Source organism: Fundulus heteroclitus, unplaced genomic scaffold (assembly GCF_011125445.2).
Source record: "Fundulus heteroclitus isolate FHET01 unplaced genomic scaffold, MU-UCD_Fhet_4.1 scaffold_72, whole genome shotgun sequence".
NCBI lineage: Eukaryota > Metazoa > Chordata > Actinopteri > Cyprinodontiformes > Fundulidae > Fundulus > Fundulus heteroclitus.
Window position 1 is genome coordinate 369,082 of NW_023397165.1, and position 16,040 is coordinate 385,121.

General features: G+C 39.0%; 1 protein-coding gene across 1 annotated transcript in view; it reads right to left on the reverse strand.

Moving 5' to 3' along the window:
• LOC118556365 (follistatin-related protein 4-like) overlaps window positions 1-16,040 on the reverse strand; it is a 53,057-nt gene that overhangs the window by 16,289 nt on the left and 20,728 nt on the right. The window contains exons 5-6 of the mRNA XM_036134025.1: window positions 13,242-13,391; window positions 4,690-4,797 (exon numbers count right to left, since the gene is read on the reverse strand). Coding sequence (XP_035989918.1) covers window positions 4,690-4,797; window positions 13,242-13,391 — 258 coding nt within the window. The remainder of the gene's footprint in view (window positions 1-4,689; window positions 4,798-13,241; window positions 13,392-16,040) is intronic.

Here is a 16,040-nt window from a genome sequence, read left to right on the forward strand (position 1 = left end):
CCAGTGCCCACAGCGACACCTACCACTAGGATGAGCCCATTTTCTTGAGAAACTCTGGATATGGAGCATTTTGCAGAGTGTGTTTCCAGAAATATTTCCAAGTCAAGCAAGATTTGTCATGTTGAGTACTGCTCAAAAAGACTGAGTGGCATAAAATCATAAAAAGTAAAAAAAATATTTAAGGGTTAAAGGGTACTTTTAACCATGTTATTATTATTATTATTTTTTCCTCTTCTCAAACATCAGTATCTGCTATTGAGTTGCGCAGGTAAAAGGTCACATTAAAGGTGAAAAAAGTTTAAAACATTTTTTTCTTGGTTTCCATCTAATGTCAACATCATAAAACTTGCCATTTTAAAAGTATGTCAACCTTTTACAATATATCCCTGTATATACACTGACTGACCAAAAGAAAACTTGCCACCAAAAAAAAAAAAAAAAAAGGTCACACTAATATTTTGTTGGACTGCCTTTAGCTTTGATTATGGTGCACATTCGCTGTGGCATTGTTTCAATAAGCTTCTGCAATGTCACAAGATTTAGAATGCCACCCAGTGTTGGATTAAATTTTCCACCACTATCTTGCAGTGACGCTGCTCAAAGCCTTCTCCAACACATCCCAAAGATTCTCAATGGGGTTAAGGTCTGGACTCTGTGGTGGCCAATCCATGTGAAAATTATGTCTCATGTTCCCTGTACTACTCTTTTACTATTTGAGCCCGATGAATTGTCATCTTGGAATATGCCCCTGCCATCAGGGAAGAAAAATATCCGTTGATGGAATAACCTAGTCATTCAGTATATTCAGGTAGTCAGCTGACCTCATTCTTTGAGCACATACTGTTGCTGAACCTAGACCTGACCAACTGCAGCAAGCCCAGATCATAGCACCGCCCCCACAGGCTTGTACAGTGGGCACTAGGCATGATGGTTACATCACTTCTGGAACAGGGTAAATCTGGACTCATCAGACCACATGACCTTCTCCCATTGGTCCTGAGTCCAATCTTTATGCTCCCTAGCAAATTTAACCCTTTTTCCCCAGTTAGCCTCACTGATTATTGTTTTTTTAAGGCTACACCGCTGTAGCATTCTGTTCGCATTGTATGTGTGGATATGCTCTGACTTTCACTATTAAACATAGCCCAGAGTTCTACTGTTGTTTTTCTTCAATTTGATTTCACCAAACGTTTAAGTGATCGCAGATCACGATCATTCAGGATGTTTTTCAGGCCACAGTTTTTCCTTGAAGACGATGGGTCCCCACTATGTAGTGGCAGTTTCTGATATGGGCGACCTGGGCAGACGCCCAAGGCAGCTTCTCGTCTAAAGTGGCATGAGAACCCCCCGGACTGACAATTTTCACAGCACCTAATGCACTATGCCTCCTATGGGTATTTGGTTCCCTCTGCCTGCAGCAGTGCACATAGTTTTCTGCCGTGGTTGTCTGACAGACAGGCTTGTAGGAGCAGGGGATGGGAGGACCTACGCTACTTCAGTGCCAGTACACATGCACCGCAGCCAGCTTGAGTTGTTTACCTGTGTCTGCTGGATCGTAACCAATGGAGGGATCTTTTTTATTAATTTTCCTACACCCTGAAGGATTGGTGAGAAATGTCAGTGTTGGATACGAGCTTGTAACATGAGACTTAACTGTAGAATCTGACCAAAGACACCTATGTGCTCTCCACATTTCCTCTGTAGTAAGGAGCCAACATTTGAGTGTCCAGACCTGGTACAAACAACTGTAGCATCTGTGCAGGTAGGCTACATTTATTTGCCTTTTTCTCAGCCAAAAAAAAACAAACAAAACATCATACAATTCGTGACAGATGTTTATGTGAGCTTCAATGTAGCATAGTCTGCTAATAATAAGTGACTTCGGGCTTGTTATTCTCTAAATTCACTTGTAACTTTTGTGAGTTTGCGGTTGTGTTTTTTTGGGTTTGTTTTTGAAAATTAATTAGCTTTTTTGAGCTTGGCTTTTTTTGACACAGCCTCTTTTAATGCCTTCTCTGGTTATTGTGCCACACAACAAGATCTATTAGCCGGGCTAATGTCACCACCGAGAACTGGAAATGTCCTGGGATGTATAAATACCATCTAAATACATGCATTTGTGATGATTACAAGCAACCTTTGTAGTAGAGTGTGGTGGTTTGTGTGTTGGGCTTCTTTTGCTCATTTTGAGGCCTCTACATTTAAACCAACATTTAAGTTGTTGTAAAGTTAAAGCTATATTTCTTATTTGAAAAGCAATATTATAGTTTGCAATTACTTTTCAATGACAGATAAGACTTTACATAACAGTTGTGCAATTCATCTTTTTTCGAAAATGTGAAATACTCCAACTTGCTCTAGAAGAAAAAGTTTAGGCCTTCCTCCCATTGTGCAGTGAGATTAATGTCTTTTTCAAAGTTCCGTTGTGCACTTTTTTCCACAAATTTAGAAATGCCTTATTTTTCATTTGAATTGTTACTTGCTTTATTTATTTATACATTTATTTTTTGTATTTTATACTTTTAACTTGCACAGTATTAAGGTTTGTGTCTTAATGCGTTTGTTTACAGTAATATTTCAGTGTCTTCATTTGTCTGTGATGCCTGTGGTGGTGGGGGGTGTTGGTTGGGTTGTTCGCCCATGGCGCGAAACAGGCTAGGACCGTCCCTGCCACTATGTATACAGTTTTTAATAAGGTGTTAAACAGTTCATAATCAAATGTTGGTAGTTTCTGCAATCTCAGATGTTTTCTCTGCTTGATGCATGCCAATGATTTGACCCTTCTGAAACAGACTGACACCTTTCCATGACCATGGCATGTGTCGTCCGACATGGTTGATTAAAAAACGAGAAGCAACTTATTTCACCAGCTGGGATTAAATAACTTGCTGCCAGCTGAAAGATAATAGTCTATGCAATTTTCCAATGGGAGGCTAGTGCCTATTTGTTTAGTTAAATCCAGGTGGTGACTTTTTTTTGGCCATCCAGTGTATCTCAAGTGGTTGTTTTGGAGGCATGATGGAAAAAGCCTCCCAGTCACAAATGCAAACATGTTGAGTTTACTAAACACAACTAGAACTTCAGGTAAAAATAAGATTTAGCTTTTCAGCCGCATAAAACAAATGACAAATGTGAAGAATAGCATGTAATTGCCACTGGTGAGGTGAAGTCTATGAAAATAACAGGAAATGGGCGTCAATGGGTCTTGAAGGAGTCAACGATCCAAAACATTACCAAAAACACTTGTACAACGGGCACATTATCAACTTTCCTCATTATCATCATAGCCCCAAAGCCAAATCCGAAACAAACATTGGGGGGAGCTGAAGAGAAGAGGGCATAGGTGAGGACCTGGGGTAATATAAAAAAAATTGTCAGAGGCGAAGTCAGATATCCCTCTTGCTGTGTGCTCCAGTCTTGCTAAATGCTAAACTAGAAGACTAAACACTGTCCAGTTGGCCAAAGATGGTTATACAAAGTATTGACCGCAGGGGTGTGAATAAGCAGTGACTTTATTAAATATCTATATTATGACACAAATATTTAACAAGGAGTTTTTTTTTACTAGATTAAAGCATTTCAAACTTCCAAATATATTTCACTGCAATAAAGGGAATGTGTTTTAACGCTTTTTACACATCTCTATTAACGGTGCAAACAAATTTGCCTGCATCTGTAACTGCGATGCATACTACAAATTCATACACCTGTACTGCTGAAAACCAACAGCTGTGCTGGAAAAAAAAAATCACTTAAGCAGAATCCAGAATGAATCACTCATTTCTAATTGTTCATTCAAACAGAAACATAATAAATTTGATTGCATATCACCTCTGCACATTTGTTACAAACAAACGGAGGCAGAACAATCCCAAACCACAAAGACTGAGCACAACACCTCACTCGACTATAATAGGATCCCCTCCCTTCAGTGAGGCGTCCCAGAACAATGCGCATGTTTGTGTTTGTTTCAGAGATTACAATAAGCTCCCTTGGTTGCTTTAGTCATGGAAGCATCCCCTGTTACATAAGCAAACAGAAGACTCCCGTCCTGGCTCCATAAAACAACACCATCACACCTCTCCCTCAAGCACCAGCTCCACTCCCTTCCACCTCATCGACCCTCTGCTTCCTTACTCTCTTCCCTCATCTGACTCAGTCCCCCGAGGTGGATTAAATACAGCCACACCTGTGATCATTTCTCATTGGTGAAGCCTCCAACATCAGTGGTCCGAAGGGACACGAGGCACAAGGCAAGAAGGCTGCAGCTGTGAACTGTTTTCCTGCCTTGGTAACTGCTCTAAAACATATGTTGTTTAGTTGCTGGAAACGCATCACGCTTAAATCACATAAACATGAATGGAAGAAGACAACTGAGCTCAATTAGTTATCAAACGCAGTTTCTTCACTCTAAGCTGCCCACATCTTAGACTGTAACCTCCCAGGAATATCATAGCTGCTTGGAAAACTACACAATACAAAACTTTGTGTAGATATAAAACAATAACAGGTTATTTGTTTCTAGCTGTTTTTGTGTAAAACGATGAACAGGTTTAAAAATGAGGCAGCAATCGCGCTTCAACAATGAATGATATGTTCCAAACCAAGCATTATAAAATTACACCGACAACATGACTGACACGTAAGCATTCAGTGCAGTGTATAAATATATGTATCATTCACACTCACCTGGAGTGTTGGGTGGCTTTTGTCCATGTCCCCCCATGTAAGAATCCACACCTGGTCATGAGACTTGTCGTATAGCATCTTCACAGGAAATGGATCTGTTGCTACAGCCTAGAAGACAAAACCAGAGTGTGACAGAAGGTACAATAAAAATCTTTGGACTAAAGAGGAAAAAACAAGATGCAGAGAACTAATTACAGTCAAAACTAAGTTTAAAAATGACCTATCACAATAGTTGAGATAATTCACCTGCAAATTAGAAATTTTGGTTCTGAACATACTGTCTCGCAACAGTCACCCCATTGTTATTAATTTTTTTTTTTTTACCATTTTGGCACATTACAACCACAGACTTGAGTGCATTTTACTGGTATTTTATTTCATAGACCAACATAACGTCTTAACTGTGATTTAAAATGTTATCAGCAAAGTGTAGAGTGCTTTTGTATTGAGCGCTCCTGAGTCAGTACTTTAAACTAAAAGTGCCCATGCTTTTCTAAATGCCTCAAACTGACACATATTAGCTGTGGAGCAGCTGGAAGCATAAAGTCTTACCACACCTTCTTAACCAGACTTAGGTCAGGACATTGACTGGGCCATGAAAATGCTTTGATCTTAGACATTGGATTGTAGCTCTAGCTTTTGTCCTGCTGAAGGGGAACCTCAAACCTAGTCTCAAGTCATTTGCAGCATCTAGTCCAGCATTCTTCCAGGATTACACAGTATTTAGGCTCCATCTGTCTTCCCATCAATCTCCACACATCTGGCCTTCTAGAAACGCCAGATGTGTGGACTTAACAACTAATCATTCTGTTTTGCTGATTCTCCCAGCTGAGCTGTGAATCTGTGCTGTCCTTCCAGTATACGGTAAGGTGTAAATACTTTTGCAATGAATTTTACCCTATTAGACTTTTGACTTCTTTTATATGCCACAACCTGTGGCAACACACTCCAAATTAAGACTGTAAGCTATGGTAAATATTTAAAAGCTGACCTTTTTTCTGCGCGGAAATCCATTGTTTAGTATCAGGGCTACTCACCCAAACTATCACAGAGCAATTTTTAGATACAGAAAATGTTGATATACTACTATAATGTCAAGGTTTGACACAGTGGATCAGGAGCATGAAATATGAAGTTGGCTTTGAGCTTTGAGAAGTATTTTTAGGCTTTCCCCAAGATCACCATTTCCCATAATGAGCCACTGAGCAATAGATAGATACTAAGGAGGAACAACCACTTATCTAAAACAGAAACTAATATAAATAGTAAACTAATAGTGAACTATAGATTTATATTTTTTATATTACTAACAGGAAGGTCTTACAGTTCTCTTAACAGGAGGTTTAAGGTGAACAATGGCTTCAAAAAGTATCCAATGCAGTTTCCTTTCTTTGGTTTTTTTTTTTTGGAGATTTTCCGCGGCTGTAGTGGCTCGCTTTTTAACACAGTAGGCTGACAGGAAGGGGGGTGGAAGAGGGGGAGAGACATGCGGCAAAGGACCACGGGTCTGAGTCGAACCCGGGTCAACTGCGTCGAGGACTAAGGCCTCCATACATGGGTCGCGCTACCCGCTGCGCTACCAGCACGCCCCTACAGTTTAATTTCCAACACATCCAAGTTACATAATGCTTTGAATTGTTTTCTTATTGTACGACTTGCATGTAAAAACCTTGTCATTTATACAAAAGATCTTATATATATGACCAGCTGCTGGTCAGGACTTTAGCTGTAGCAACAAAAAGTTACCATTTTAAAAATTCCTTGCTTTGTTATTCTTTTTATTTTGTCCTCAAGCCACTTTCAAACCATCTGTTAGCAATGATTTCTTCTGCACCATGGGGCAGTGATCCAAGTTAATAACCAGAACTGTAACAGTCATTAGTGGCACTTTAATTTTGGATATAGCACCGATTGATAACTGAGAAATGCTTGGGATATGCTGATGAAGCTCACTGATGAACTCCAAGTTCAGAGTAGCTCTCAATCAACAAGGATAAACTTTGCATGAACTGTGGATGTACAACAGACTTGTCCTTACCAAAATACGTACTAACAAAGTCAGCAGTTGCTGCATGAGGAAAACAATGACATGAAAAGCAGAGAAGGTGCTGAAATAGAAAAGTACTGTATATACTGTATCTTGTACTTCTAAGGTGTTGCTGTTGGAGCGGTTTTAATGATGCTGTCTGAAACGCAACAGGAGCAAGAATAGACAGAATAGACTATAATCTACAGACATGTAGGAGGGAGCAGGGAAAGGCAAGAACACAGAGGGAAAGGAGCATACGATGGGCAAGGTGGGGGAATAAACTCTACCTCAGATCTGCTGCAATGTCAACAACGAGGAATAACACAATCCATTACCCTGCTTCTGGCCAGTCGGATGGGGAGCTGCTGACACCCTCACCAGTGGAGCGAGACCCTGAGCTCTGTTGTCAGTAATGGGAGGTGCAGCCCTCTGCACTGCTCTGGTCAGCCAAGTGTCAACTCAGCATGTGCCTATGAATGGTTTGAGGAGAAGGTGGACGCTTTGTGTGTTTTCTGCCTAATGGGAGCAAAGGTAAAGCTGTGGCCAGGCCCTTAATACTGCAGCCTGAGAGCCAGCGGGCCAGTAAAAAGGACCAATATGTTGAAAATGATTGAAACGGACAGACTAAGAACTTACAAGACCTGGTTTTATTGGTCTGTTTTCATGTACATCTCATGTTGTAATGGGATTTTTCACCCATTTGTCACTGGTGAAAAAAACAAATGGCTAATTTTTGTTTTCACTAGGTCCTGTATAACTCACCTGTCTACAGTTATCGTTTTGCTGTTTAAATCAGAAATTTCATACTGACATCACATTTGGCGGTGGTTTTTCTTACCCCTTTCTTAAGGTGCGCTCACACTGAACGCAACTGTTTCAGGCCAAGCGTCAGACTTACAAGGTATCCCTATGCACAGGTGGTACACATGAGCAACGTGACGCTTTGTGAAGCCACAGAGGCAATTCCAGCAACGCAAATCACGCGATTTTGGTGATTAAAGTGAAGCTAAAAGGGACATGACACCTACAATGAATGCGAAGCGACAGTTGCTGGAGTGGAAAAAGCTGAACTTTTCTGTCTTGTTACACTGCAGCAACCAATCAGGAACTAGATGTGGCTGTGACGTGGGGTGAATGACTGCAGTGGAGATGAAGCTGATTTCATTTAACACGGAAGACAAGCTGACGGTCTGCAGTGGGCCTGAGTTGTATGACACAACCAATTATTACTACCAAGAGAAGTCCGGAGAAAAGTGAGTAAGGAGACTGGAGTGGCAGGTAAGTGAAAGCGTCAGTAGATAGGGCTGTAGATAGGGGCCGTTGTACTGCTGTATTTGTGGCTTGTCGCTCGCTGTGCGATTGCTCTCGCCTGCTGTGCGAATGACCAGCGATAATATCAGGCGAGCAACAGCAAGCAAAAGTGGCAACATTATGGCGCCAATGTGAACGCACCTTCAGTTAAAATTTAAGCTATGCGTCTTCTTTTTACTAGATATTTTTCTTTTCTTGACTAAATCCTTCAGATTATAAAAATCTTAGGTAGTGTTTGTTTATTTTACTCAGGCAGAATTCTTGCTACATTGTCCTGTTTTAAAGGTTACAGGCTCTAGCCATTAAAAACGGATCTTGCATGCAGCTTTGCCTGCTGTCTTGGTTCTGCATGCACCTTGTGGGAACATGCTTCAGGCCTTCAGTGAGTAAATCTCTACTTGCAGAAGAAAGAACCTTTCTACAAAATGAGGTTTTGCGCTTTAACGGATTTTAACACCTGCGAGGTGTTTTGGTCATTTCTCCTTTTTCAAAAATGTTATAATTCAGCCACGTCTGAGGTGTGTGTGTGTGTGTGTTTATGAAATATTTAAAAAAGAAATCTGTAAGGGAAGAACTATTTTTCACAGCACTGTATGCATAAAAAAAATCTAGGTGTATAACATGTACAGTGCAATAAAAAAATTTTGTCCCGATAAAGTTCTCCAGTTTTTGCTCTTGCCCACTTGCATATTTCATATCAGACAAATCTAAGTATTAGACAAATGCTGTTTTGAAATGATGACTTGCATTTGTTTAATTGTGCAAAAGCTATCCAAAAAACTGGTCCTGGGGGAATATCACATGAAAACAACTTTCTTTATTTATTCAGATTGTCTCAGTCCATTAAAATGCTTGATTATCTGAAACATTTAAATTTTGACAAAACCTAGTCAGGGATGAAATTATGTGGTACAAACGAAAAGTGTGAAGACATCGTCCATGATTTGCGTTGCTCATGATCCTAAGTGTCGACTCCCCAAATACAGTTTAACCTGCTGACTTGAAGTTTGCTTTCCGACAAAAAACTAATATATAAAAAATATACTGAAAATTTGAGTATAATAAATCTATGCAGTTTATGTAAGCACAGAAGATAAGTACATGTGATTAAACAGACAGATCTATTTTTAAATACTGTATGACAAATCAATCACTATGAAAAGCGGCTAATGAGGTCATCCTCCAACAGTTCATTTAGAATACTTTTACCATAACAAAAGCAGATAAATGTTTGAATTATGGTGAATTTTGCTTTGCATTTTGCAGTGAAAAGTGTACGTTAATTTATTTAATTTTAACCTGCTTGTGCTGAACTTTGAAAACAAACTTGTACAACACTGATCCATACGAAGGGACATCTCATCTCATGTTTATATGAAGAATAGCAGGTTTTTTGTTGAAGCCCTTAAGAACTACAAATCTATTATACAATGCTGTTACCTCATAAAGCAGGTATAAATATAAAACAGGTAAACCTAAACATGAAGCCAAAATATCTCAGTGTATAGTTAAAGGAACAATAAGTAATAATGACACCTAGTGGTAAAATCGGAACAAATACACAGTGCCTTTTACGGAGACCCGCCATTTACCAAACGGTCTTGCGACTGTGAAACTCCACTGAATTTTTACTTCCACAGAATAGGTATATGATGTTTTATTCTGTTCCATTTCTGATCTGTGTCTCTTACTGGCTTCCATGTTGGCAGGCTGCTGCTCTTTTGCCAAAATAAAATACCAAATGCTGCGCTCTGTTTTGGGAAGACTGGGAGGTCTCACATGATTGGCTCAGGAACCAGGAAGTAAACATGGGCTACACTCTGAACTGTAGTGGATCTGGACCGTACCTCTAGGTTGGATATTATCAAGGAATACAGTCTGGTAGCAAGGAGAAGTGTAGCCGTGTAACTTAAATTATTTTAGTGATCTTTCATTCTTTGTTTACTTTTCCTCTTTTTGTCCTCTGTTTTGTTTTTTGTTCTACCTTCTTGTACCTATGACTCTAAGTATTTTGTATATGGATAATTTAAATGTACAAATGCCTTTTTGTTTGTTCAAGACTGCTCAATAAAAACAAAAAATAAAATAAAAACTTCTAGGAGAATGATTTAGGTTGATTTTACAGTAAATATCTTACTTATAGCTCCTTTAAGCTCAGGCCAGTTAATGCTCGAAAGGGTGAAAACAACTGCAGTGTTTCTAATTGTTCTGTTTAGAAACCACCAGAAATATGATTTTAATGAATCAAGTGAATCACCACATTTTAAGCTTTATTTTTTATAAACGAAAAAAGCCCTACATTCATGATCCTGAGGGTGAACGGAGTTGAACAGATTAAGTTGTAAGGAGCATTAGCTGCAGACACGCAACAGAAATTCCAAGCAGAGCGACGTCAGAATAATGAATGCAGATTTGGAGTCAGATGAGCTCCTGGAGGTCACCTGAGAATATTCATTGGAAAAACAGAAATAAAAATGCAAATGCGTAGCTCAGAGGATCACTATAATCCGTTAGGTGAGCACCATATCTTTAGAAGGCTTTACAGAATATTTACCTGCGTTAAAGGGGGAAAATAACAAAATTGTGATTGATTATTGCTGAGTTCATCTCATTGACCTTCGACAGTCTTGAACAGGAAATGGAGACTGTTGAAGCGACTACATAATCCGCTTTTTGCCATTTTTACCTAACTTTATGAGGATGGAGGACTGCTCTCCTAGAAAATAAGTCAAAGTTGTTTTCTTGCTGAATTATGTTCGTACTAGAAGTGGTAGTAGAGCTAAACTTGACCACTAAGAGGTTTTAGAAGAAAATATACCCAAAATCACTCTAATTTGCCTCATGTTTCCTCAGTTCATAAATTGATTTAGGAGGAATTTCTCTTCCTCTGAATATTAATACAAAATCTCAAACTCTGAGTTTTCGGTTGTGTTTCATTACAAATATTATGGATAAGGTTTTACTTTTTTCTATGCTCTTGCTCGTTTTAAAATTATTAAATCCTACTAGAGATGCACCCCAAAAAATCATCTGGTAATTAGAACAATTTTTTACCTTTCTGGGCCCTGAAAGAAACTCAAAGAATTGGATCTTTTTCCAGTTAGTAGATGTCCGATACTGATTAGTACCAGGCCCTGCTGACAACCCCAATTCTCATTTTGACCACTGAGTACAGACTCAAAGTTGACTATTTAATGGATCAGCAAATAACATTAAGTTTGCAGAAGCACAGGGAGAAAAGCTAATTTAAAAAGTCAAGCCTTTACCAAAAATGGGCCACAAAAGTCTGATGAGTTGATCTCTAAATATCAGTATATTCTTTCTTTTTTATGGCTAGTTTTCTAACCTTAAACTTTTCTGGTGATGGATCCTCTATAAGGGAATTTGCTGTCTCTTCTCTGCTTCTAAAGACCATTGTGCCTTGAGATAACAGTGAGGGAGAAGACAGTGGAAAAAGAATGGAGGATGCATTAACCCTCTGCAGCCAGAGGCCAGTGAGGCGGGGCAGGAGCACAGAGAGAGGGCAATGAAGGATGGGAAAGTGGTTTTCCAGTGTTTGATGGAGTAAAACAGGAAAGTGGGCAGCTGGTGGGTCACAGTATGATGAAGGTTGTAACGAAGTGTCAGGAAAACATCTTTATGCACATATGTGCCACAGCACTCCGCTTCACCTTTGAATTTGAAAGTATTTCTATGTTTTGTAATTGTAATCAAGACACAATCTTACATTTGTTAAAATGATTTTCAGTTTGGTCTGATCATACTTCAAAGAAGTGGGGGTAGGTGAAGGTTATTTAAAAAAAAACAACACAAAATCGTAAATAGATTAAACAAATACACAATTTGTTCTAAATAAAAAAAACGAAAACTAAAAATGGTCACACATTGCACCTGCATGGCTTGCGTTTACTGGCTCAGCCTGGGAGTGCTAACCTTCTGGAAGGACGAGTGGACGATCTTTTACATGTCTGTGCCTTCAGGCCACTTGTTCCATAATCCCTCCTTGCATTAAGTCCTATTTTCCTACTTGGATAACAAGGCCATTTAACAGGCTTATAATGACATTTCTGCACTGCTACCTGCACAGCGGGGTGTCTCTCTTTCCCTTTGTCTCTTACTCAGGCTTTGGGCTCATATCCTTTCTTCTCTTCCACCTCCTTTGCCTTGAGTTAGGCCAATTTCCTCTCTTCCTGCACCTCAGTATAAATGATGCTGACCCTCGGAGGGGCCCTGAGGGATTCAGTCTCTAAACAGCCGTTACAGGCAAGATAAATGACAAAGCAGCCAGCACCCACCTGGGCAGCATATTGTTTCCAACACTTCAGGTAGATTTGATTTATTTTACCTTGCATGTGGCCTAGACAAGAACTATATAATGACATAAATATTTTGTGTTTCTTTAATTTCCGACTTCTTGGTTAAACGAAGGACAAGCTAAAGACAAGTGTCAAGGTGCACCAGGGTACAGCACCAATAGCATCTTAAAAGCATTGCAAAAAGCATTAATACTCCATGAACTTCTCCAATTTTTGTCTTGTTACAGTGTATTCAATGTGATAACCAACAGAAAGTAGTGCATCCTTTATGCATTTTATTGAAATTTTTCATATAAAGTGCACTGTGCATGTATTTCCAACCCCCCTTGTCCTGATGCCACTAAATACATCTAGTGCAACCAACTGACTTCCAGAGCCACCTCATTAGTAAATGGTCTGTGTGTATAAACAGCTCTTCCACACGCCTAAATGATATAATTGCTTTGTTACTAAGCCTCTGCAGAGCTGATAGACATGCTGACAGGGAAATGATAAATAGTGTTGACTGCAATTTTTCATCATGACTTAAAGAGATTAACTGTGTAATCTCCATTTTTTTCCTCTTATCACTGAAATGTTTACTGTATAACTATAAAATTAGTTTGGAATAAACGGTGTAATCTCATTTTTATTGGTGCACACACAAATCATCATTGCAGTAACTACTTGAAACTTGTTAGGGACTCATTTATGTTAACAGCAAGAGTTTTAAGCTGCCATTTCTTTATAGTTAAAATGCCCAAAGGCGGTTGTTTAAAAATGTATATTTCATGTCCCTTTCACTCCCTCTTACAGTTCACCAAATAAGTTATTAAACAGGTCACTAAATAACTTTTAGTTATGAACCAGTTTTATGATCTGTTTTTACAGATGCAGTTGGTAGCTGCGTCACCCACCTGAACCACTTTTTGGGCCTGAATATCGACAACTAGTAGTCTGCTCTGAAGGGGCTGGGTCACGTAGATGTATTTATCCCTGACGTTGACTGCTGAAGACCACACACAGCGCTGGGGTGACACCCCCTCACCTTTAGGGCACATCTCCTCCTGAGGAAAAAAAAAAACAGTGCAGAACAGAAATGATTACAAGAGGCAATCAAGGGAGCACAAAAGTTGGCATTAATAGAGTGGATAAGGACTATATATGTAAATATTTCGACATGGAGTTGTCAGTGAGTTCTACATTGATACAGCAAAACATTGTTCAGACAGCAATTCATGAAGGTACACTTTGCTTGCCAATAAATCAACCTGTTTGATCCGGGCTATTCAGCCAAAGTTATACGTGCTCCAAGGTTGGTAAAGGCCAGAACAGGTATTAATGTGCCTACCTAGAGGAGCTGTGTTTCCTATGCAGCTTCTGTAGAGCCCAGGTATCACTTTAAGCAGTAGTAATACTGACCCTTTGCAAAACCAAAACTAGTAAAAAACAGTCAGATAAGATTAATCAGTGATTTCAACATGGAAACATTTTTGTGTTTTGCAGCAGCATCTTTGCCCCTTTCGGTGCACTTATTAATTTCATTAACACCAAAACATCTGGAATTGATAAGCAACCTCCTCTGCTACTGAACTGACCAGATCAATATACAAGACGCTTAATTGGCTTGCTGCTTTAATCTGATTTAAAAAGTGTTGCTTTGATTTTGTTGATCAGTGTTTTTTAGATGGTGAGCTAAAAGGTATCAAATGCATTACGGACTATTTAAACACAGTAAAATCACCCTTTAGCGCAGATAAGCAAATGGTAACTTCACCATTACTAGTTAGTTACTAGTATCTTGTCACTGTCTTCTTTTGAAAGAATATCCTAAATCCTGCCACACAAACTAAGTGCTTGAAGAAAAAAAAGCCTTTGATAATATATAAAGAGGAACATTATCAATAACTGCTACAGATCCACAGACATCACCATCTATATTGTCTATTTGAAGAACATTTTTACAAAATATTATTAGACTATTAATATCTTATGGCTGACTTGTGTTTTTATATTTTCAAATTAAATATCTGATTCCTTTAAAACAGGCTAATCCAGAATGACACCCTTCCTTCCAAAACTTAAAACAAACATAAAAAATGTTCTCCTGCATAAAGGACACACCTTTACATCTGCGGTTCATAATAAAAGCTTACATTGATGGAGCAGCTAAAAGCCATTTCACTTTTACCAGAAATATCCCAAAATCTATCAATTAACATTTTGCACTTATGATACTTTGGATATTCTTATCTGATCCCAATTTGTTTTCCACAAGGTTTCTATAAACACAGTGAGTTGATAACTGGAACCTTAAAAACCTACCTAAAACCATGTCTGATCTATTTAGAAGCTCAAACACAGATTTAAAATCCTGACCTGGGCACAACTAACAACTACCCTGGAGCCACAAACATTCCTTTTATGGTTGTCACTTAGGCATACATCACCTCTAAAGCTACGTTCACACAGCAGGTCTTGATACTCAATTCAGAGTGTTCAACAAAGTTTTGTTAAAAAAAAAAAAAAATGTGGATACCGGCCGGCGTCTCTCCTTGCTATTATTAGAAAGCTGTTGCACAATGGGAGCCGACAATATTAAGACTACATCATAGCAAGACTAAATAAGGTAAGAAGAAAGCAGTGCTATTGACAGTGGTCTTTTATGGAACTCTAACTGCTACTGCAGTGTGTGGATGTGTAATGATAATCAAAAATCAGTAATCTGTTATTGTCACCATGTTTTACCATGGTGAAGTTACCTTTCAGAGACAGGAGAGTGACGTGAAAGACAGATAAAATGTGACATGACCGGAGAGACTGTTGACGCTTGGAAAAAACTCCGATACGTATCCGAATTAGTACCAGATATGGAAGTGGCCCAAATCAGATTTTCTTAGGGAGTGAAAAGATTGGAATTGGGCCGTTCACACTGCCGTGAAAATGACCATTATGGGTCGCATATGAGCAAAAAGATCGGATTTGGGTCGCATTTCCTGTAGTGTGAACGTAGCCTAAATGTACCATACACAACTTTGTTTTCATTTAAGGCAGCTGTCATGAACGTAACATAATGGAAAACACTAACCTTGATCAAATTCTAACTTGAAACATAACCATGTGACCCACAATAAGCCCCCTGATTTAATCAGCCCCACCTTTGTTTTTCTCCTTTCACCCACAGACTCAGACTATAGTGGACTTCTGTTTTTTTAACCCAACAAACGCTGAGAAACAGGACCACACACCAACAATGGGATTCAAGTGTGTCCAAATCCTCTCTGCCTCAACAAAGTACAGACACAGCTGTTTACAGCAGGAACTGGCTAACACATGGCTTATTGGGTTACTACTGATCCTTAATACAATTACACTCCCTTGTAAAACCCAAATCCCTAGGGAACAAGAAACCTTTACCTTTTATAGGCTCTTGCTTTTGGAGATGGATGTTATCCAGTGGATTAAAAGCCCAAGGGTCTTTAGGATGGACTATATACACTGTATTGTTGGAAGCTATTGACTAATGGACACAAATAATCCCATTATATTTAGCAAAGCAAAGAGTCCCATTTTGACAGCAGGAGGAAGGTGTACAGTAGAAGTCATCCCTGGACTGGCCTGGATAACCATTGCTTAAAGATGTGTGAACAGAAAGATGGAGAAAATGTTGAGGCTGATCTAATTTAATACACAAAGTCTTAAGATTGAATCAATAT